This window comes from Chelmon rostratus, chromosome 1 (genome assembly GCF_017976325.1).
Source record: "Chelmon rostratus isolate fCheRos1 chromosome 1, fCheRos1.pri, whole genome shotgun sequence".
Taxonomy (NCBI): Eukaryota; Metazoa; Chordata; class Actinopteri; order Chaetodontiformes; family Chaetodontidae; genus Chelmon; species Chelmon rostratus.
The window spans coordinates 11409433-11434885 of record NC_055658.1 but is presented as its reverse complement, the minus strand read 5'-3'; the positions used below and the strand labels follow the sequence as shown (position 1 = coordinate 11434885).

At 40.6% G+C, this 25453-nt stretch overlaps 1 protein-coding gene across 5 annotated transcripts in view; it reads right to left on the bottom strand.

Moving 5' to 3' along the window:
- The window catches only part of LOC121609513 (protein diaphanous homolog 3-like), a 171653-nt gene that overhangs the window by 93265 nt on the left and 52935 nt on the right, over positions 1-25453 (bottom strand). For 3 of the 5 annotated variants that reach the window (XM_041941199.1, XM_041941508.1, XM_041941350.1), the window contains one exon: positions 11719-11727. The exons of the other annotated variants lie outside the window; for them this stretch is intronic. In XM_041941199.1, the coding sequence (XP_041797133.1) occupies positions 11719-11727 (9 nt within the window). The remainder of the gene's footprint in view (positions 1-11718; positions 11728-25453) is intronic. 5 annotated transcript variants of the gene reach the window in all.

Genomic DNA, 25453 nt, shown 5'->3' with positions numbered 1-25453 from the left:
CAGACAGACAGACAGACAGACAGGCGCGCGCGCGCGCACGCACACACACACACACACACACACACACACACACACACACACACACACACACACACACACACACACACACACACACACACACACACACACACACACACACACACACACACACACACACACACACACCTCTTGAGCCACACTCACAAAGAGGGAGTTCATGGTTGGTTTTAATTATTTAAGACACCAGATTAAGAGAACAAAATGTGCATCCCAGGAGTATGCTGGGTAATTGTCTGGTGCTGTAATTATAGTGTGTGTGGTGAGAAGAGAGAGGAGTGGAGAAGGGAGAGGAGAGGAGAGGGGTTAATCCACAGGAAAGGTATTTCTACTGTTCCACATGGGCTTGGTCTTCTTTCAGGGATCCTGTGTCTAATTAAAAAGTCAAGAGGTATGCTTGGAGCTCCCGCAGAAAAGACTGTTAGCATGTCCACAAACATGCACCCCTACAGTCCAGCCCAACACACACAAAATAACACAAGCACAGCAACACACTGAGCTATCCTTGGACTTACGTGGCTCCTCTGTCGGTACACTCTCCTCACAGTCTTTCAGTGTGTGAGTGAGGAGAAAATGCAAAGGACAGACAAGGAGGACAATGGAAAATGTGTACCATGGAAAAGGGAGAGGAGAGAGAATAACGAGATAAAAATACATTTTCACAAGACTGCACCCTGTCTACTGCAGCATGAAACATGAAGAGACTCGGGGAAGGAAAGAACAAATACACTATAAAAACTTACATGAAAAAATATATGAATAGAATAAGCAGGTAGAAAATGGCTAAATCGAAGAGAAAACTGGCAAAAAAGACTAATTACCTAAGCATTTACCAATTAATTTAACTAAAAATCCACCAGTCCTAGTTCACAGTTAAAACATAACACAGAGACGTGCATGTTGTATTTTTAGTCGTTGTCAAGATCAGAGCTGAACTGATAACTCAATGAATCAGGTGGGGTATAACAACAATTTTGATATTTGATTCATTATTTCTAATTAAAAATGTCAAGGTGCTCAATAATTGTAAAAGCTATTCCTTGAGTTTGGACGGTTGGTTGGACAAACGTTGTGACAGGAAATCCAAGCCAAAAGTCAAAGCCAAATTGGTCTAAATAGGGATAAAGGACAGTAGTCCCTTTGCATCATCTGCCAGTGCAGTTGTAATCTTTCCATTCTCTACTGCCTTCCAACCACTTCTGTAAATATGTTCAACAACTAACTTCATTTAAGATTGTCTCAATGGATATATGCAGAACAGGACAAGGCTTACTGAAAAAATAAAAGATGCCCTGTTAAATCATAAGGAATATTAATCAATCTAGAGAGGTAGATGATGTGAGGTAGGTAAGAAAAAACACTGTTTTGAAAAAGATATACACATATGCATTAAAACTACTGTACAAGATAAAAAAATAAAATAGAGCAAAAAATAGATTTGAATTAAGACAAGCTAGAGCTCTTGTTGTGCTGCTGAATGTGCAAAGTTACTCAGGAAAATAAAGGTCAATGTGCAAGGTCCCTCAGAAGACAAGTCTTGCACAGATTGGAGTCATTGCTGCAGTAGGTGGAAATGACTTTCTGGTCCTTACTACAGCAGAGGAGAAGAAACCTCTAACTGACAATATTTATATATTCAATATTTACCTTAAAAACCAGCTCAAAGAACACAAGTATTTATCATTACAGGAATGTAATCTTGAATTTAATATTATTGGATATTTGGATGCAATATAAGGAGCTGGCCCTAGAAAGCCTCCAGCTTACTACATTAAGATGTTGTATTGATCTACTCATCATAACGTATAACCTCACAGAATCTCATTTATTACACCAACACACACCGACTCTCTCTGAAACGCACGCACACACAAGAAACACACAGTACCAGAGTATTAACCTCCTTGTGTCGGTGCATATATTGAAAACGTACTTGGCTGGGTCGTATAATTCATGGATCAGCCCCACATAATACTGCAAGGGCTGCATCCATCTCTATCGTACAAGAGATAGTGATAAGATAGAAATCATACAGTGCATGCACATGCTCACTCACATACTCACACATACTCTCTTGCTCTCCCCCTGTTGCCTCAGGTGTTATCATTTAAATCAGCTAATTAGAGTTCTCCCTTCCAGCGTTACCCCCTCATCCTCTTTGGCCTTAAAAACAGTTCTTCTTCAGGGAAGCCCGCTCATTATACATCAGCCAATTAAAATGTCCCGCAGGGGGTCAGAGGTCACTAGTTAATCAATCACAGGAAGCGGCCACAGTTGTAGTTATCAGATCGCGCTATCACCCAGGAAGTGGGGAAGATAAGGATACACTTGTGAGTGCAAAGCAGTGGGGAGTCTGCATCACTTCACAGGTCTAGCAAAAAAAAAAAGGAATGAAGCAAGGAGCGTATGTATGGTGTGACTACGGTAGATATTTCAGGCTCCAATGGCAAATAGATTTGCCAGCATTAATTTGTGTGAAAAGATGGCACACTGCTGGGGGGAAAAAAAAAACTTCCACCAGTTTAAAAAGATGGAGCAAGAGAGAATTTAGAGACTAAGCCTGACAGAAAGATGTAAGTTACAAACAAAGCCATTGACTAAAACCACAGTTAACATCAGAAGCTGAGATCAGACGCTGCAGAAAGGGAAAGCAGGACTCCATCACGAGACAGGGGAGAACAGTGCATTAGAGACAGGCACCAACACTGAGTTGTCTCAGTTGAAAGGCCTACTCTGCTCTGCCACGGCACACAGTGCTAGATGTCTACCATCTAAGCACTTTCAAGTTAAGGCCTCTTAATGGAGGCTTGTGATGAATGTCAACTTGATGTCGGGACTGTGGGTGAAGTAGGAGGAGAGATAAGTATGAAAAATAGAGCAAAGAAGAAGGATGGTCTCAATTTTCCTTTTCCCCAGTGTAGTGTACTTTGGGGGAAAAATGCATTCCGCATTATTCACACAGTAACAAACAAACAAAAAATCAAATATCAAAAAATATGTCAATTTATGTCCTTGTCTTTTCTTGAATGGGAAAAAAAAATCACGGAGTCTTGGGTATACAAGAAAGGAAAAGTTTTATTATTTTCTTGAGAAAAGGAAAAGACTGTTCCGTTGCAGGGTCAGATGAGGATGCAAAGCTAGAATTATGAAAGAGTTCTCTCTTTCTCTCACTTGTAATAATTCTACTGACTGGTTTTGATCCAATCTCTGCCACAGTTTAAAGGCACTTGACAAAAATATGACAATGTGTAACACCGCGCACACACATGCTTCCCAAACAGTAGCACTTCCCATAAGGCAGTATCAGTGAATTGTGCCGTCAAAGCACTAAAGGGAATGGCGGATGAAATAAAAATGCTGTGAAAGAGCATGACTGATGCTGTACATGACAGGCAGGCCTCAGAGACAAGCAAGTAACACCTCAACCCCCCCCACCCACCCTTCACACACACACGCACACATGTGCACACACACCAAAATCTCCTCCTTCTCTTCAGCCCTATACTCGCACCAGCACTTCATCTTATCAGGATGGATTTCTAATCAGAGAAAACATCTTACCGGAACTGCCCTGCTTTTTTTTTTTTTTTTTTTACACACACACACACACACACACACACACACACACACACACACACACACACACAGGAAAAAAAGGAAAAAACATAACAAAACAAAAACATACGATTGATGAATCGCCTTTTATCGATTGATAAAACATTGATGACTAACACCAACTCCTAAGAAGTTATCAAGTGAAGTAAGGAACTGAGTGAGACAGGCAGGAGACAGTGTATGTGTGTGCTTATTTGGCTTGTCATTTTATCCAACTGTCTTACTTCAGAGATATCACCCCCTCAACTGACTTTTCTCTTGATGAGAGTTCATTATATATGGCATGTTGCTGCAATACAATTGTCTCCCCCTGAGAAAGCAGATACACAAGCACGCCGTGAGGGGAAAGTTGAGAGGGCAGCTGTCTCCAAAGGATAATTAAATCACTGTGTTGTTTCCAATAGCCAATCAAGGCAGTCATGCAGGTAAAGTTTAAATCACTACTATTAGAGGAGTTTCTGTAGCAGGGATAATATGGGGGGCTCAATTCAATGTGCAAACACCACACACGCATACACACGCACACACAAACACACCACTGCCTCAAGCAAAATCCACTATGAGACATCTGATGCACAGGAGGGGGGCTGTCTGCAGCAAGTGAACAAATCCACCATTCCGACACATCTGTCAACTCTACAGTCAACAGAGGGGAGACGAACAGTCAAACCAGCTGTGCGGCTTGACTGTTGACTCACCGTATGGTTCTGATCCAGCTAAGTCCTGAACTTCAGTCAGCCTGACAGAAAGCACAAGAGACATCCAGAGCGTCCAGTAGCTTCTTGGACTATACACACCTGCCCTCACCTTTCCCTCTCTGGCTTGTCAATGCACACGCTCGAACATCCCGACTTAAACCAACATGATGGCTCGACTGGTCTGTTTGCGGACTCCCCAATCCAGAGCTGCGTGTGTGCGAGTACCAGTGTGAGACGGAGAGGGAGATCAGAGCAGTAAAGTGAGGAGCTGTGTTGTTAGTGAGCGAATCAAAGTGAGCCACGCAGGGCCACCTCTCTCTGTGATTCAGACTGGATGACCCAGGGCCATAATTAGTCTGAGACTTTCATTCTGATAGCAGCAAATTAACAGACTTCATTAGGCTTTTCTCTCCTCTCCTCCCCTATTCCTACCATACCAAGATCGTTTCTAAATCTAAACCACTGAAATTACTCCAGCTGAAGCTTACCATACCATTGAACATACCAGTCAATTGCTCTTCACAAAGAAACGTACCCTACAGAGAGAACATGCAAGTACACTCATTTAAAATTAAATTCACAAATCTGGACTGAGATTTCTTATGCTACATCAAAAGATTCAGAATTGATTAGGAGCTTCTATTAATCAGTATGTACTGGCCTGTGGGGATGAATCTTACCAGTAGCTCTATTCTCAGTGGAGTAGTGCCCTCTAAAGGCCTCTTGAAGACCTGCCCATCTAAATGTGTGCGACTCTGTGTGTGTGTGTGTGTGTGTGTGTGTGTGTGTGTGTGTGTGTGTGTGTGTGTGTGTTAAAATTAGAAATGAGTATTTTCTGACTACTCTGTCATATCAGGTATGAAGCATTATTATCGCCATTTCATTTCACTATGTGACAGCACCAGTCCAATCTGAACAGTTGTTAAGCCCACCCAAACATTTCAATGGATTGATGGCAGTCTAAATCATCCATATTCTGAAGCCATTTCTCTGTTTTCCTCTGTGCTGCAAACATGTCTGAGCTCACCCCTTCACCCACCGTACACACACAAACCCACATGTGTGGATGAAAAATCACCGCAGAAAAATAAGTCGCAAAAGCAAATATGTTTTTAACGAGCCAGCCCATTACTCTGGTGATATGAGAACATAAAAGCACAAATTGGGAATAAACTGAGGTGCTGATGCTTGAGAAACTGTGGCAGAAGAAAGACAGAGGAAAACAATGGAAGAGAAATGAAAGCAGAAAAACAGAAGGTTAACTGCCCACAAAAAACAGACATGAAAAGGGAGGTAGTGAGGACAATGAACGCGCATGTGTGTACATTATTTGGTGGAATATTTTTAAGCATTTCAGGACACTCGCACGGGTCCAGGTAATAGGTATGTTCCTGACTGCTTTAAGTAAAAGTACTGTACTCAGACAGTAAAGCATTCACCATTTCTAAGCAGAATGTGGTTGCATTATGGGCAAGTGTATGAAAATTGTAGGCTGGACATTGCAGAAAGAAAAAAAGAAAAAAGAAATCCATTCACTGAGTGTGTGTACTATGTGATCAGACCTTCCCTTTCAACAACAATGAAAAGAGCCTCTAATGATTGTGCATTTGATGAAATCTCTCATAATGGCACAAATTTTCTGCAGCCACACGAAAAGTCATTATAGAACTAATGGTGTTCTTCAAAATGTCAAAACAACAGCATAAAGAGTGCGAGAATAGGAGAAAAGAGGAGAACGAGTGAGACAGAGTGTGAGAGAGGAGAGACAGGAGAGAAAGTCCATTTGATGTGAACAGATATATACCAGCGGAAAGCAATACCAACTACTAGACAGCATGAGACGGACATCCTGCTGCTATCCTCATATGCTCAGAGTGGTACAAAACAACCATATTTAAAGCTTCTGATGTCACTTCAGCTGCTAATTCTATCTCCTGCCCTCTGTGAACACAACTGGACTCCACACACCTTTGAGGGGAAACTATATGTTAAATTAGATTTTTACTCAAATGCAGCTGAGAGGTTATGGTAATGAGATCATTCAAGTCCTGAGCCCAACTCAAAGCAAAACTGTAACTTCTGCAAATATGAGATACTGTTTTTTTAGCCTCTGTCAGGCATTTGATTTTAAAAAAGACCACCCACTGATCTTCCATCCCCACCTCCTGTAGTCCTCGATCCTTATAAATACTCTATGATGGTGTCCGCCAACCTCCTCAGCTCCTTTTGTCTCATTGTAATTCAAAAGCCTATTAAGTTCTCCGAACAGCAGACCACAAAAGCTATTGCTGCTCTTAGAAATTCTCCCACCTTGCATTTGAGAGGCCTATTAACAATCACTATGTGGATATGTTAAGTGGCTCCAATTTAGAAGTATTCTGAGGGTTACTGTAGTGCAGACTGACAGTCTAGAAGCATGGGTTTGAATGATCACGACTGTTCAGTGTGTCACATCAGTCTGAGTCTGACAAGTCACGACAGCTCTGATTGTGATCTTTACCTCCACACAGAAGCCATGTGGTGAGCATGTGTGCTCCCTGACTACTCAACCACGCATATGTGCTGGACCCCTCCCATAAACAACCACTGTTTCCATGAAGTAGTCCCGCAAATACACTTGTGCAAACTGCCAAAACCCACACAAACAAGCTTCCCTCCCAGGCCATTATAATCATATGGAAATGGGTTGTCTAATTTTCTCTTACAGAATGCTGGCGGTGGAAAGAGAGTTCGTCTTTCCACGACTTTCTCTTTGACAGGCTACATTCTGCAGAGTGTGACATCCACTGAGAACACAGCCTTAATGCTATAGCAAGAAACATAAAGAAGGGAACACTTGTAGACTATTAAGGTGACTTGTGAAGGGTGCTCAAGTTGTTCCATTTCCAACAGTTTATTCATAAAAATGTATTTTTACACAACACCTCACTGTATACCTTTACTAGCTTAGTGACTGTTGTCTGAGATTCCTAACACCGGTTCAAAACAAATGGACAATAAATATGTCATGAAAGTAAAAAATCCATTAATAAATTGAATTTTAATAAGTTATTTTAAGTTTCTGAAAATCCCAAGATGCTCATGCAGGCACAAAAAAAATCAGATTACTAGAATTCATCTTCAGGCAAAATAGGGAACAACCACTTTCCACAGCTTCTGCATCATTCACACTACAAATGCCATGTGCCACAATCGCCATGTAACTACTATAGCCTGTGTATATTACTAGCTGGAAATGATGAAAATACTAAGTGTAGTGCTCTGGATTATTATTATTATTTTTTTTTTTAACTGAAATGTTTGTTTATAGTGTTTCCAACTAGCACAGTATTCAACACAAAAATGTAAAAACTCAACATTCGCCATATTGCTATTACTATTAGAGATTAGATTATAACCAGTAAAGCAAAGTAAAAAAAAAAAAAAACACTCTAATGGTCATGGCTCCATTTGCTATTCTGAAGGATTTTGTTCCATATGAAAATATTTAATAATTAAGTTAAAAACCATAGCTATGTAGACTTTGCTTCGATTATTTAACATCCACATACAGCTGATTAAAGTAGGTGTTTGCATTTACATGTATGCTCACACATACTGAATGTGCGTCATGTCTGATGAATGCACTCACAACCCAACCGGATCTCTGCATGTTTGAATCAATAAATTGAAGAATTCCTGTCACTCAATCACAAAAATAAAAAAAAAGGGTATTAACATTCTCCTTTTTTCTTTTTTTACACTTGCATTCCACAACATCCTTTCAGTTTCACTGTCTTTCTGCCTCTCATATTTCAGTGCTGTGACTTTGGAGGGAGGTAGGTTATTAGCAGATGCCTGTATCCTGGAGAGAAATGGCAAACTGATTTTGTGATCTTTGAGGGTTTCGTCTAATTGGATGTTATTTATTAGCTGAAAAGAAGCCCCAGGAAAGGGCAGCTCTCTTCATGCCGTTGCTCATTTTCCCACCACTATGGCCATGAATCTATCTCTCTGCCCTCTCTTGATAAAAACAGAGATGCAAAGAAATAGCTGGTTTATTCCAGATGTCAATTTAGAATCCTGTAGTTAGACCATGAATGACAAAATATAGTCCATAAAGTAACATGTAAGTTTGACAAGCGCATTAATCTCTATACATTGAGAAATATATTTAGTAGTAAGATATCAAATGATATACACCAACAAAACTGTGTGCTGTATCAAAATTAACAGTATCAATATGCATTTTTATGCATAAAACAAAAAAGGCAGGCAAAGGTAAATAGTTTATAGACTTTAGGGGTAGAGGGTGCTGTATAATGTATGAATCGTAAATCCTTTGAGGAAAAGTTGAACTGGTGATTTTAAAAAATAATACTGACCTGACTATACTGAATGCATGTTAGGGTTCACTGGTGGTATTTTATTAATGATAACTGAATTGAAAAAACATTAGACAAAGAAAGGAAGGACAAAATACATTCACAGCTAAAAAATTAAAGAGTCAATACTAGCTGCTACACATGTAAAAATGCAGAACTGGCACCTTGACCCTGTATATTCAAGTCCAGAAATGAGTATCTCCCATTTCTCTCACACTTTACTCAAAACTCTCCAGCACTACACTGTAACATACTGGTATGATGTAAGTATGATTTTTACTGTAGAGTGTAATAATTTTAGATAATGATACCTAAGATTGCTTGCTAAAACAAAAAAAAAAAAAATATATATATATAAGGTGACAGGGACTTTCCTAACTAATTTAAACTAAAAAGTAAGAAATCTCTCAGAAAATAGTCAAAATTGAGCTCAATTTGATCTATAAAGTTAAGCATTGTGCAAAAAAATATTGCCCAGAAATGCCACTGAAATGTGTGGCACTTTGTATCCTGCATTATGAACATAGCAAAATATAAAAAGCTCCTCTGCTCTAAACAATAGAGCACACAACAAGTGAACCTCTTCAAATAACATTTGCTTGTCTGTTGTGTGATTTGTGTAGCCCTTTTACAATAAGGCCAGAAAACACCAGAAAACACCAGAGCCACTGGTGGTAAGTGGACATTAGGCAAAATGCTCCTTTTTGCGCTCTGGACCTAGTTATGGTAAAAATATTGTTTTGTGTGTGTATGTGTGTGTGTATATATGTTACTATGAGCAAGTCCATGAATGGAACAAAGCAACCAATGACTTTATCCTAACATGAGTTGTTTGGGTTGCTAAAGTCTGGCATCGCTTATCATGTAACTTAAGCAGCCAGAGGGCTGCATTTTTATTCTTCATATTCAAGAAGAAAAACTTAACAAAGAGAGGCAGCATGAGAGAGAGGCAGATACCAGCCACAGTTTGGTTCCTCTAGTGCCCCTTAATGCTACACCTAAAGAAACTAACATCACTGGTGGTAGAACTGAATAAATACAAACTACCAGATATGACACTAGTAGTGCACTATAAAGGGAGACAGGTTCCAAATATCCCTTAATTCCCACCTGCCAGTTTCTCTGAAACATTCTGTGATTTCCACCCTCTCTTCTTGCAAACACCCACAGGAAAGCCCTGCTATACATGTTTTATCTCCATCTATTGACACTGATGATCCAAAAGAGCTTCTCTAGAGGCTATCTGTGAAATCACAGAAACTGCTGAATGTTCTGAGAGCTGTCAGCATTCTCTCTGGGCGTCCACTCACTACTACATTTGTTTGCTTGTTTCTCCTTTTTTCTTCTTTTCTGTTCCAATCAGGGCAAAGGCTGAGTATAAAGAAGTGGAGTCTCTTTCTCTCCCTTATGTTTTCATTAAAACGTTATGTATTTCAAAGAAATGATTAGTTCTATGATATTACAGATACGTAATTCCTGTTAATTAGTGTGACACTTGTTCTTACTCGCACAATATAATGAATGCTGGCAACCATAGGTAGCTTGAAGTTAAAATGCCAATCTGGACCGATGAATATTGTAGAAATATACAATAGTCTCAGTCAGAAATTATCAATAAATCAATAAATCATATGAAGTTACACAAAATATTGACTATAGTTGTTTGTACATAAAGATAGAAAGATCTATGCAAATTAAATCAAGACAACCATGTAAATACAAACAACCCGAAGAGGTCACACAATAACTTCACATGGCTGAAATTGCTAAGGGAAATAAATGAACCATGGCCTACAGTGCTGAACAAGAGGAGGAGTCAGTAATACTATAGCTATAAGCTGTAATTTTGAGCAGAGCAGAGCAGCCTCTCCATGTTCAACACAACATGTTACCAATTGTAAAGTTTTGTCTGAGTATCTACGCACTGGAGGAATGAAAACTAATTTATGCTCATCAGCTAGTGACTCACTCTATGGCCTTCACTTTAAAGTCACGCCATATGCTTTTGAAAACATATCAAGCAATGAGTATAACAATGACAAAATTAAAGAAACAGCAGGGAAGCAATTTCCACTTATTATTGACATTTTTACTGTAAGAGCTTCCAGCAAGGCCACCAACACAACCATCTTTTTAGTAAAAAATTGACACTCCTGAGTTTCGTGTAATTTTAAAAGCACAAACTTAAAAGACAGACCACGCACCCACTACTAAAGGAAAGAAAGCAGTGTCAGGTCAGATGTGGAAAAAATAAAGCCTTGAACTGCTGTATGAAATGCAGTCCATCCATGTACCACACATTCTCATATGCACCTGTAATACTCCAGTTCAAGTTCAGAGCTGACGGGATGAATGGTCCTGCTCGTTTGAAACAGAGCAAGCCGTAGAAGTCTTCGCATTTCACCACACAAATATCCAGCTGAATCACTGAATCAATGTGCTTTGTGGTCAAGAACTGTACTTCAGTCTGACTGTTCAGCCAGGTCAGGTTAAGGGTACAGTTTCCTCTCCATTCTTCCATTCATGCAAATAATTATTTTCTAAAATGTCACTTCAGTGACCGGTTTGATTTATTTTCCTTGCTCATTTTTAGACCCAGCAGTTGCCAGAAGGACTGTGGTTGTTTCAAACTGTGCCCTAATGTATTGGCATTTGCTTTCTATGATATGCTCTTCAAATCTGTGATTTAATAACTACATTTGCATTTATTTTATAATGTATGAGAAACTCCTGACTCATAACTGTGTTTGTTATTTGCATTTAGCGATATATACTGGGAGATTGGAAACCACAAAGTGTTGAGATTTAAACAATTAAAAATAAAATACTAATAATGAGTAGTGTCATCATGTACATATGGAAATTATCTCAACTCAACCTTTAATGCCTGATTTCTCTGCAGTTTCACAAAATCTGAAATTAAAATCTGGATTAAGTGTGGAAGCAACTGAAACCGTAACTGGAGGAAAAAAAGCTACTAATTGGTGAAAGCAAAAAATACTAACCTTTGGTTTCTGCTCCAGCGCAAACGTGAAGGCAGATCATGCAGCCAAGAAGAAGTTGCGAGAGAAAAAAAAAGCAAAACCAAGAGGAGAAAGGGAGAGAAACGGAGACAGAGCAAACAAGAGAAAGAAGAAAAGCTGGTTAGTGATGTTTGAAACAAGCAATGTTTCAGACGGCATCAGTGTCAGCAGAGAAACAACAGAAAGCATTGCACTAAATATAAAGTGATGTCATGGTCCATAGAGAGATTTTGTCAGTATTAACAGAAAAAGTGTCATTGTTATGAACTTGACAATAACAGACTTGCCAAAAACGGAAACAGAACAAGTTAAAATTTCTCATAATCAGAGAGAATTAAAGAATGTCAAGACCTGTCAATTTACGGAAATAGCTTTGATGTTCTGGCAGTAATGCGTGATTTGAGTCGCCAGTGACATTAATAATCAATGATGACAGTCTCATGATCACATCATATAACACAGGTCAGAGCCTCGTCTCTCTTTCATTGCATGCATTAACATGCTGACTTGCCTATGTGCTGATCCTGTCTGTCACATTTTGAATATGTTTTGACCCACATCCACAGCAGTGATGGCAGCTAAAACTCGTGTGAATTTCACTTGTGATGTCCAAAATAGGATTTGAAAGGTTGCAATGAAGAATCTGAGCCTGCACATTGTGAATTGTGTATGCGAGGGGGGGGATTCCACAGGCTTCAAACACATAAAACAGTTTTCTAAGTGACTTCAAATTCTTTGATGCATGTGTGAATATTTTCGACAAAAATAAATTCCACTGCCTAAGTCCTCATGTGTTTTTAAACAAAAATACTTCAAACAAACAGCACAAGCCCTGTTTGGTATGTGTGCCATCACAAAAGTTGAGGCATTACCATAAAAATGGTGATTTTTGCAGTCACTTCACCGTTACTCACTACATGGGTCAGCAGACAATTTGTCAGAATGAATTAAATACTGCTACAGCTTATGCCACTTTCAGCTCTCTCGCTTTTGAAGTTCTATGATGAAGCTCTGAGAAGGATTTCTCTCTACCCGTACAGGCTCCATGCTCAACATATGAGACAGAAACCACAAAGCCTGCAATTAAAGCCTTCAGATGTCAAGGGAACATATTAAAGCTCAGAGTTCAGGGGCAGACACTGTAGCATCATTAGCTACGCTTAATTCATAATCACAATGAAATAATCCTCACTCGTGGATATAATAATTAACTTCTGTTAACCCCTTTGTCATATTCAACCTGAGAGCTATGTGACTATTTGACTTCTGTCATAGAACACCTCCTCTTTAACCAAACTAATCAATGCTCAAAGAACAAAATACAACTTAGACATAGTCTTTTCACATATGCAACTTTCTTTTACAATTATTTTCTGTTTCCTGTTTTTACTCCATTTGAAATGTAAAGTACTGCATGATTTGCATAAAAGTTACTAAATAAATAAAGTTTATTGTTATTAGTATTACTATTATTATTTCAGCACTTACCCTGTTTTGGAACTGGTTGCTATTTTGCCAATGTTGGTGAGGAAATGGAAGACAGTAACACATAAATATTGCATGAAACAGCTACTTGTGTATGTAAAATTTTACAAGTTGCATCATTCACGTTTATGGAAAAATTGCTCCATGGCAGATAAGAGATTTAATCTGTATGAAATAAAATAATAGAACCTTTCAGCTACATCTCACTAACAGCTCAGTAAACCAGTAGGAAGAAATAGGACTGCGTGCCTGGAGTTGTAATGGTGTGAACCGACCAGGCCGTCACAGGGAGAGCAGAGAGAAAGAAGCAGGGGAAGACCGTTATGTTAGGTTGTTATTTAATGGCAAGACCAGTCGATATCATAGTGAATATCCTACATGAGTTTCCCCGGGGCAAAATCCTACATATTAAAGCAGGCCTCCAGACAAACCTTTTCCAGTAGTAACACTGGTGCTCCCAACTGAAAAGTTTAGGCACTTTAGGCAATTTAGGAGCACCTCTTGAATCAACATGCAACACATTCTTTTTTGTGTGTGTTTGTTTTTTTTTTTTACAGGAATAACAATGTGCTATCATATTTTAAAGGTAAAATTCACAAAGTGAAGCAGTGCTTTAAGAGAAAGTCTTCCATGGCTTTTGAAAAGGGGGGCTGCAGCAACTCTTCAACTGTGATGTGGAAAACTTGAAGCCTCCAATGCACAAACAATGAGAACTGACTTTCAGTAAAGTAGAAAAGTTGAAGTTTTGAAATGAGAGATTCGGGATTTTTTAATGAACGAGAAGATGCAATTAAAAGGATTTTAACGAGACAATGCCGGCCCACAATGGCAAGACATTGCTCGTGGTGTTTCACATGAACGACAACAATGACTTTAAAAAACAAAAAAAAAACAGGGATCAAATTTGCAATGCCCACTGGTGCTCCTATTTATAAAAATCGCACTGTCTCCAGAGATGGTAGCAAAATGCTAATAAATGGCCGCAGTATGGAGCCTGTTAGAGTCTACATGTCCTGTCTTGGTAAGTGGCTTTAAAAGACAGCCTAAATAGTTAGAAAACCACTATTTCAGGAGCATAAGTAGTGGCAGCAGCATCAACTGTGGTACTGGTGCTTCTACTGAACCTTTTTTTTTTCCCCCTCAAGAACTTATGGCTCAGCTCGAAATGTTAGCACGAGAGATGTTAAGGGGCTGGCTGAGTTTCTGACATTCCCTCCACTATACACCGACCCACTCCATACCTCCTACTTCTCATGCTTTGATGGAAAGTTTTATTATTTTGTGAACTTATGAGGAAACAGACACTAGTCTATAGCTGCTTCATTCGACACAAAGCAAGCTGTCCGCCTGCATGCACTGACTCTCACAGAACAGCAGCAGTGTTGTAAGAGAGCAGACAGGGAAGGAGAAGTAGAAAGTGATGCAAAAAAAGAGCGGTTAGCTTCCATTTCAGGGAGTATTTAAAAGCAGCTCAATGCTAGATCTTGTTTGGAGGAAAAGCATCATTGCACTGACTTCTATGGGTGGAAAGGTTAAAGTCTGTCAAACCTCTGACCACATCAGTGACCACAGCTAGTTTGTAACAGCTAAAGTGTTACAAAACAAGGTATTCGACAAACTCAAACTTTGACCTGAGGATGGTGCTAGAAGAAAGGTCAGGGGATTATTACAATTCATTATGAATGTCTATAAGGAATGTCTATAATGTCAACCTGATAGTAGCACCAGGAAAGTCAGGGGATCGCCAAAGTCATTCAGATTCAGTGTCTGTGGCCATGGATATCTGTAAAATTTCAAATCATAATCATCTCTATAATGAATTCAGATTTGGTCTTGGCCTCCAAAATTATCTTCTGCAGCTCTAAATCTTGAACTCTATATTGGTTAAATTGAAGACAATCCAAGCTTATCCAGTGGTAGTAGCCAATGATTGTATTTTTTTCAGGCAAAAGTATGAAAAGTGCAGACAATGTGTTTGTGTGTGTTAATGGTAAATGGTAAATGGACTGTATTTGTATAGCGCTTTTCTAATCTTCTGACACTTTACAACACGAGCCTGCATTCACACATGGTAGCTAGGTCACCTGCTCATTACGAGCATTAACACATTCACACTCCGATGCACAGCATCGGGAGCAACTTTGGGGTTCAGTATCTTGCTCAAGGATACTTCAGCATGTAGACTGCAGAGGCCAGGGATCGAACTACTTCTGATAAGTGGACGACCGCTGTACCTCCTGAGCCACAGTCGCCCAATGTGCAATGTTGCACATAGGTGTTAATGAAAAAAGCACTTGAGTGACCAGACAAGTGGTTTGTACACAGGCATCATAATTAAGAACACAGATAGAGTGCTATTGTTTTTAATGAGTGAGGAAATAGGGAAATCAAGAACATTATTTCCGTGGCAGCCCACCTCCTATCTGACCACCACCATTGATTCACTGTAGCAGGTCACAATTAAACTTGATATATGTTCCTTGTCTCCTGCAGCATGTATAATTAGTCATGTTTGAGTGCATGTGTTGTCATGTACATGAATATCTGTGCTGTTTTTTTCCACTGACATCTTGTCAACTATCTTTGTTTTTGACAAGTTGAACCACGGTGTAGCAGCTTTCATTTTCATCCTCTAGTTTTTATAACTACTAGACACCAGGCCTGTATATATTCTAAATTCCAATGTATGTTCCAAGTGCAATAAAATCCAGACATTCGATTATGAATATTACAATTTGATCTAAGAAAAAAAGCCGCACTGGAGGAGATGCACTGAAGGCACTGCATGATGGTGAATTTGAATTTGTTTCTTTCAAGAGCAACATAATGGATGTTTCTGATTAAACAAAATGGATCGTAGTCTTTAACAAAAAGGTCTATCTCTGTAGGGATCCATCCCATAATATTGTCAGATACTTACTATCACAATCTGAGCCTGTCAGTGGCAAAAACAAACTTTTAGTAGCTGTACCCTGATGGTGCGCAAACATCCAGAGGGATTACATTGCAGCTCCTTTCGTGGCTGCTGGCAGCCTCGTCTCACTAATTACTGGAAAAACTTCAAAAACCGTTGTCTCCATTAGTAGCTTGGACACAAAAACATGGGGAAACAAGGGCTCACAATCGGATAATATACCGGAATTTCTCCCGTTTTGCTTATCCAGCCTAGTTATGGATGAATAAATTAACTTATTACCCCTTACAGCATGCACTTTTTTAGTCATTGTGCTGGTACTTCTCGCACACACCAGGACAGAATAACACCGAAAACAAACCCCCTAGTCTACGTCACATGCACAGGTAACCCACAGGTCAGCCTCCTCAAAGTTAGAGGCTCTGCCAGTTATACGTATGTGCACTTATGCTTTGGGTGTACAAAAATAACTTGTTAAAAAACATACTAACTACATTTACTCCTATAACTATTAAGCATTTTTTTTCTTGATAGACAGAGAGGGACAGTGATGGAAGAAGTACTCAGATTATTTACTTCAGTAAAAGCAGTAATACCACACTGTAAAAATACTCTGTCACAAGTAGAAGACCAAAATTGAAAAAGCTACAAAAGTCAAAGTATGTAAATGCAACCAAGAAAATCTATTAAAGTAGTATTAAAAGTAAAATGTACTCAATGCAGAAAAATGCACCCCCTGACTTTTGGTATCATTAGATTATTATCATTCATGCATTACAAAGCAGGATTTAGATTTGTAGTTGGTAGAGGTGGTGCTCATTTTGAACTATTCTGTATAGAACCACAACTAATGATTATTTTCATTATGCATTCATCTACGATTATTTTCTCTACTAAATAATTGTCTGGTTTGCAAAAGTGCAAAAGTGAGAAAAGCCATCATCAAGGGTCCAACGTGACACCTGTTCTGTACAACCAATAGTACAAACCTAAACGCTAATAATATAAATCAAAATTATGACAATTATTAAAAGGAATCCAGCAAATCCTCACATTTGTAAAGCTGCAGTGTTATGGCTGGTAGAAAAATATTTTGGCCATTTTTATTTTATGTTTTTTTAGTTTATCAGCCGTGGCAGGCCGCAAAGTTCATTTTGGACCCTGCTTCACCTCCAGACTAATAACGCTGTTGCCTTGGAAGGATATAGAAGTGTTTGATGCCCATCAGGTGTAAGTACCTACGCAAATAACTAATGACTTCACACAACACACAATGACTAGAATAATTAATAAAAAAAAGGTATCAGATTTTGTCAAAATAGAGCCAAGATAGGAGCCTGCAAAGAGAAATGAGTGATCATTATACAACTTGTAAAGGATTGTTCATGTTTAGAATAAATAGCTTGAGTAGAGAACACTTATTCAACCTTAGCTGCTGAACAGAAATCGTTCAAAAGTTCTGGAGCTGGAAGAAAAATTGCAAAGACTCATTAACACTTAAATGGTGAACACCTGGCACTGCAAAGGGTAGAGGAAGGCAGAACAAGAAACCATAACAAACAATATTGCCATAAAGAACAACAAAAAGTCAGAATCTTAGTGGGACTTTTCATTTTATCTGACAGGCCCAATAATTAAGGGTTGTTTTGGCCGAGTCAATAAAAGGAACTGATCTTCCACCTGAGTTGTTATTGCGTTGAAAGATCTGGGAAGAAGATTATGAAGAGACAAGTAAAGAACAACCTTACAAAGCAGTTTGTCAAAGAAAAGATACCCTGCCTGCGTGGAAGTAATGTGTGATTTTGTGAATGAAGGCAAGCGAAGAGAATTAGATAAAATGTCCACCTTGGGTGAAATCCCAATCGAAAGCAACGTTGCTTATATGATAAATCAACATCCAAAAGCAAACACACAATTCATAAAGGCCATTCTACAGTAACTTTCTCCTTTTTACCCACTCTGACATTCAAAATGGGCCGTCACCTCTCCTGTGCTTATTGCTACTCTGCAATTGCTCTATTAGTCTGAAGACATAACCTTAAAGACATTGCAGGATGACATCCTCTCACTGTTTTTTTCCCAGATTGAAAGGCTCCATTAATTTTTATTGTTCAGGACAGGACATTTGTATAAAAGCTTTGCAGCTAATAAGCAAAGACATGAGAGAAGAGCACAGAAATCAACTCATATTATTCAGTACGGTTTTATTTAATTTTGTTCGCTCTGACCTGCTGGCTCAAAAGAACACCCATTCATTGCAATTTGCTCACTGACATGTGTTAAAGTGGCCCTGACCCTTTGCCAAAAACCACATCCCACTCTGAATTGATAAACAGAGGAGGCATAAAGGATATTACCGCTGTGAATATAATGTCTATTTAGTCAAATAAAAATGTGTTCTTCTCCCCCAAATTCAGTTATATAAATCCTGGTTGAATTCATAAGCCTTCTCTTAACACTTTAAAAAACAACAAAAAACAATCACTGTAATCACTTTTTATTTACACTTGATTAAGTTGAGGTCTGCCAAAAATACAACACTGACGGTCTCTAGGCAAACTGTTCCAAGTCCCCATCCAAATTCAGCTGTTTGTGTACAGGATGGCACGGATTCTCTTAGAAAATAACAACAGCCACAAACATCACGGAAGAAAAAAGAAGTTTCAAGGGATGTAAATGAATATTTAATAAGAAAAACCGAGTGAATACTGTTTCATACTGTGTCCTTTTTAATGTTTAATGCCGATCCAGATGCTGCTGCTCTTAAGTGAGATGAAACATGATGCTACATGGCTGTGTTAATAATAAGACAAGCCCACACACACGTATGCGTACACGTACACTCGCTGACACACAGCAGCAGTAGCAACTGGGTCCGACAGCTCGACCCATCAGTCATGCTGCTCCTACAACCTCCACAGGGATGGGAGAAAAAAGGGGGGGGACTCAACTAAAAGAATGGACTTAAACCATGAGAAAGGTTTGATTTAGTCAAACGCTTCATGCCTTTCTCACCAAATCTGAAATGCATTACCCATGAGCAGTTGCAAACCAGGTGGCCGGCATACTGCAGAGCAGCAGTGCTTTTGAGTGCCTCTTCATATGATGCGAGGTGTGTTTCATGATTACTATAAAATAAAATGCTGCAGACTCGGTCATTTCCCAGAAACAGAAGAGCCATGTTCATGCAGAACAGAAAAGTACAATTGTCTGATGATGGACATCCTTCCTCTGCCCTCTCCAGAGAACACCTGCTTGACTATCTGTCTGCCTGTTTGTCATTTAGATCTGCCTCCATTATTCAATGCCTTGAGTGTAGGTAACAAGGGTGCTCTTGTGTGTAGGGGGCTCTTGTGTGCCTTGAGAGGAGCAGCATAGAGTTGTGACAGGTAGATAACACCTGGATGAATAATTCAAATTGGCGTAAGCTAGCAGAGTCAGTGACAAGACAAGAAAGAAAACACAAGACATGTGAATAAATCATCAGAGGAGGGACTAATAGACCAAGCACAGGAGAGGACAAGACTGATAACATCTCTTGCTACCTCCTGCTCTAGCTTTAATCATTCCAACAACGTTGTTCATGAATATTCCAGATCTTGCCTGCCATACTAATGTGTGAGGATGTAACTGTATGGTGTCTTTTTACAACATTACCAGGAGGAATAGTCAGAATAGCCCAACAGCAAGACAACCCTGGGGACTGCTGACTGCTAACTGATATGTTATAGATCATACTAAAAGTGCTAAAAGAAGGGAAAACACGAGATGTGGGACCACCATATGTGGGATATTTTAAGATAAAGTTGAAATTATTTCCATATTACTGTTTATCATTTCCCCATATACTCAAAATGTATTGTATGTATCTATGGCTCTAGCAGTGAGTTAGTTAACGAGCCAGTTAATCACCATAGCAACCGCTCAGGAAAGCTCCATGCTACACAGCAATCACTGTCCCCAGCTCATCGTTGTAAAAGGACTTCAACCAAGTAAACGCAACCTGGTGTCTGCGTAAATCACTAAAAAGTAAGTGTACTTGTCAACTGACTGCTCTGTGGTTATGTTGATGTTAAGGAGATAGTTTGTGTTGTTCTTGTTATGTATTGACATTCTAAGTTTGTCCCTCCACTGACTCCGTCACGCCCCTTTCTTGTTGTTATGCTGATACCTGGGTTCAGTCAATACAGAGCATGTACCAGTACAGTTCGTGGTTGTCCTTTATTCACTTAAAAGGATAGGCTCCTTTAATGAGCCACTATATAACATATTGGCGACGAGGTGTTTCGTTCCTGCGTTGTGTTCATCGCGACGGAATATCTGCTATGAAGATTTTTTTTTTTCTCCCTCGCGGACGTTTCATGCTAACTTTTGGCTAAGCGTGGCTGCTGGCTAGTCGCTGCATGAGAAGATTGGACTGCTAGTCTGCGTTCCGGTGGACAAAGGCTGATTGCGCGGAGGTGAAAACTAAAAAGGGGAGGAAAATAAGAAGACAAACAACGATAAACGAAAGAGAGAGGGAAACAGACGGTGCCCGACGGAAAGTGAAAGTAAGATAGCAAACTAAGACTGCAAAAGCGCTGAATAAGGATAACTGTTGAAAATGGCAGCACTGTTTGGAAATATTGGACCGTTTGATGAAGCCACGGAGCAGTGGAGTGCATACACAGAGAGGTTTGAATACTTTGCACTTGCCAACAAGATTGATGATGATGTTAAAGTGCCAACATTTTTAAGTGTAATGGGAGGAAAGACATTTAATCTATTACGCAGTTTAGTGCAACCAGACAAACCTGGAACAAAGTCATATGATGACATAGTGGAGATCTTAGGAAATCACTATTCCCCCAAACCACTCATTATTGCGGAACGGTTTAGATTCCATAAAAGGAATCAGGAAGAGGGCGAATCTGTGGCACAATTTGTAGCTGCTCTGAAACGTTTATCTGAACACTGTGAATTTGGAGTGGCCCTGAACGACACTATCAGAGACAGACTGGTGTGTGGTCTAAGCAGTGAGTCCATTCAAAAACGGCTACTTTCTGAGGCCAATTTGACGGTTAAAAAGGCAATAGAGATAAGCACCTCCATGGAAATGGCTGCACGTGAAGCACAGCACTTAAGTGCCTCAACCCAAGTACATAGGCTGTCTTCTGAAGCCAAGAACAAAACTGCAGCTGACAGGCCTTGCTACCGCTGCGGGAAAACCGGGCATGAGGCACAAGAATGTTGGTGCAGGGACTTAGACTGCAGATACTGTGGCAAGAAAGGCCATATTGAACGCGTCTGTAGAAATAAAAACAGAACTGAAAAACAGCAAGTTGAGATGAAGAAAGATGGTTTCCGAAGAAATAAAAAGAAACATGTCAATAAGTTGGAGCACGACCAACATGAATCAAGTGACGATGAGTCTGATGATGAGACCGTGTGTGTTCTATCAATCAGGGACAGTGATGATGGATACTGGGTTACCCCACTGTTAGAGAACAATCCTGTACGGATGCAAATAGACACAGGTTCCCGTCTGTCCATGGTGTCTGAGACAGTTTATAAAGAGAAGCTACAACACCTTGCTCTTCAAGCAACAAAATTAAAGTTGCGAACCTATACTGGGGAGGCTGTTCCAGTTTTAGGATTTGTGAATGTGGCGGTGGAATACAACAAACAGAAAATGACTTTACCCCTATACATCATTCCAGGAAAACGTCCAGCCCTATTTGGCCGCAGATGGCTAGAAGAGCTCAGACTAAACTGGCAAGAGGTTTTCCTTGTGGATGATGGAACCACGGGTTCCCTACGGGAGGTCTTGGATAAACACTCCAAAGTTTTTGATGGTGAACTTGGCAGCATGAAAGACATAACGGTTAAACTGACATTAAAACCAGGAAGCACCCCAAAGTGTTTAAAGGCTAGGCCTGTTCCCTATGCCATCAAACCAAAGGTAGAGGCTGAATTAGACAGGCTGGTTAAGAGTGGAGTACTGGAACAGGTGAGAACAAGTGACTGGGCCACACCAATTGTTCCAGTAATGAAAAAGGATGGGTCTCTAAGACTCTGTGGCGATTTCAAGGTCACTGTGAACCCAGTACTAACTGCTGAACAGTATCCGTTACCCCTCATTGACGACATCTTCGCAGGTCTGGCTGGTGGACAAAAGTTTCGCAAGATAGACTTATGCCAGGCTTATCTCCAGATGCATGTTGTCCCTGAATCTCAGGAACTGTTGACTATAGTGACACATAAGGGCCTGTACAGGTATCAGAGGCTCCCTTTTGGAATTACTTCCGCTCCAGCCCTTTTTCAAAGAGCCATGGACCAAATTCTAAGTGGTCTTCCTGGGGTCCAGTGCTACTTAGATGATCTTCTGATCACAGGATCAAATGAAAAGTCACATTTACAGAACCTGGAAGCAACATTACAAAGACTGGAAGACTATGGTCTGAGAGTTCGACAAGACAAGTGTGAATTTTTCAAATCCTCAGTTGAGTACTTGGGCCATGTTATTGACAGTGCAGGACTGCATAAGGCGCCATCCAAAGTAAAGGCTATCGTTGAAGCGCCATCCCCAAATAATGTGACCCAATTGAGATCTTTTCTTGGTCTTCTGACATACTACGCGAGATTTGTGCCTAACCTTGCTAATAAGCTGAAGCCACTACACGAGCTGCTTAACAACACCAAGACATGGGAGTGGACCAACAGATGCGAGACAGCTTTCAGGGAAGCTAAAATGGCTCTGTCTAACTCTGATGCCCTTATGCATTTTGATCCCACACTACCCATTCAGCTGGCTTGTGATGCTTCGCCCTATGGCGTCGGGGCTGTGGTGTCACATATATTACCTTCAGGGGAAGAGAGGCCTATCGCTTTTGCGTCACGGACCTTGAGCCAAGCAGAAGGCCGATATGCACAAATTGAACGGGAAGCGCTGGCTATAGTTTTCGGGGTGAAGAGATTCCATCAGTATCTCTTTGGCAGAAAATTCACACTACTGACAGACCACCGACCACTCACCTCTATTTTCGGACCCCATACCGGAATCCCCTCCCTCGCGGCCAGTCGCATGCAGCGCTGGGCCCTGTTATTGTCTGCTCACCAATATGACATTAAATACCGGAAGGCGGACCTGCATGGAAATGCAGACGGGCTATCTAGGCTTCCATTGCCAGTCACACATGCAAAGTCAAAACCGACCGAGATCTTTTACTTCAAGGATGCGGCGGCAGTCCCGGTAACCTCAGTTCATGTGAAGAAACACACTAGGGCAGACCCTATTCTGTCAGAGGTGGTTGATATTATCACCAGGGGAAGGAGGGGTGTCATGACTGAGAATCTGAAGCCTTACCTGGTGAGGAGAAATGAGCTGTCAGTCCAGTCTGGATGCCTGCTGTGGGGCAATCGCGTCATCATTCCGCCACCACTCAGAGAGAACGTGCTTGACGAGCTCCATTCCAGGCATTGTGGGATGGTGAGAATGAAAGAGATTGCACGCAGCTATTTCTGGTGGCCGGGACTGGATGCAGCCATAGAGGAAAAGGCAAAATCATGTCCTGACTGTCAGAAACTCAGAAATCTCCCCCAGTTGGCTCCATTACATCCATGGGAATGGCCTGAAGAACCTTGGCAAAGAGTCCACATAGACTTCGCTGGACCAGTAGAGGGCCGTATGTTCTTAGTGGTGGTTGATGCCCATAGCAAATGGCCGGAGGCTATCATAATGCAGGAAACCTCCACAGAGAGAACCATTGAAGAACTACGATTGATTTTCAGTCGTTTTGGATTACCGCAACAACTTGTCAGTGATAACGGCCCACAACTGGTGTCTAAAGAGTTCAAGGCATTCATGGAAGAGAATGGCATTCACCACATTACATCTGCACCGTATCACCCAGCTACCAATGGGCTTGCTGAAAGATTCGTCCAGACTATGAAGCACGCCCTCAAGTCTGGACAAGGCAGACGATCACTAAACCAGCGCCTCAGTGCTTTTCTGTTGTCCTATCGGAACACACCTCATGCTACCACAAAGGTGTCTCCTGCCTCAGCTCTACTCAACAGACAGCTCCGTACTCGTCTTGACCTTCTGAGACCTCTAAGGACAAAAGAGGTTGTTCATCTTCAGCAGAGAGCTCAGGTAGACAGGAGAGCAAAAGCACAGTTGCGAACCTTCACTCCCGGGGACCAGGTTCTTGCCCGGAACTATGCCAGGGGAGAAAAGTGGAAAGCAGCGACAGTTTTGGCAAGAACAGGTCCTGTGTCATACACTGTCGAAACAAGTGACCATCTCATATGGAGGAGACACATCGATCAACTGCTTCACTCGTCTTGTTCCAGTGATGACCCAAAATCATCAGCATCTTCAGTTCCTGATCTTGAGGTCTATCCAGATCAGCATCTTGAAGAATCCTCCATGCCACCTGTAGATGGGGACGTTTCCCCACTGACAGCTGGCCCCGCACAGATTACGCCACCACGACCTGGTGATGATGCACGTGACATAACCATGGGTCGTACATACCCCCAAAGAGACAGACACCCTCCAGATAGACTGTCATACTAGTCTAGAGGCTGACCCACGACGATGGGGCATAATAATCCCCAGGGTCCAGTCTGGGAAACGAGGTAGTCTACCCTCTTTCCCTAGCTAAGGAAAACATGTTGTTGATATGTGTTATGTTGTTATTTGTCAGTTAAAGGGATGTTAAGAAACATGTTAAGAGACTGAAAAGAAGAGTGGATTAATTTGTCTTGTATAGGGGACTTCAAAGTAAAGGGGGAGGGATATGTTATGTATTGACATTCTAAGTTTGTCCCTCCACTGACTCCGTCACGCCCCTTTCTTGTTGTTATGCTGATACCTGGGTTCAGTCAATACAGAGCATGTACCAGTACAGTTCGTGGTTGTCCTTTATTCACTTAAAAGGATAGGCTCCTTTAATGAGCCACTATATAACAGTTCTGTTAGCCCACCACTGCCTGTTGTTACTTGGTGGTTACCCATGCTAATATCAGCTATGGCTAGAGAGCCTTGTTAAATTCAATAATTAAACCACATGCTAATTGCCGGATGGGAAATTCCTTCTGTTTATGTGTATGGTTTCGCTCACTGCTAACTGTTGAGAGCTAGATGCTCTATGTTTATGTTTATTCTATTATTGCTAATTTGGGCTTGTATTTCTTTTTTCATCACATTCATAATGAGTTTTATTCTCCTGTTTAGACCACACATACACACCACACACCACACAAAACATTACAGTGAGGAAGCCATATGGATAAGACCGTGAATAATTGTGCCAATGTACCTGATGCCTCGGT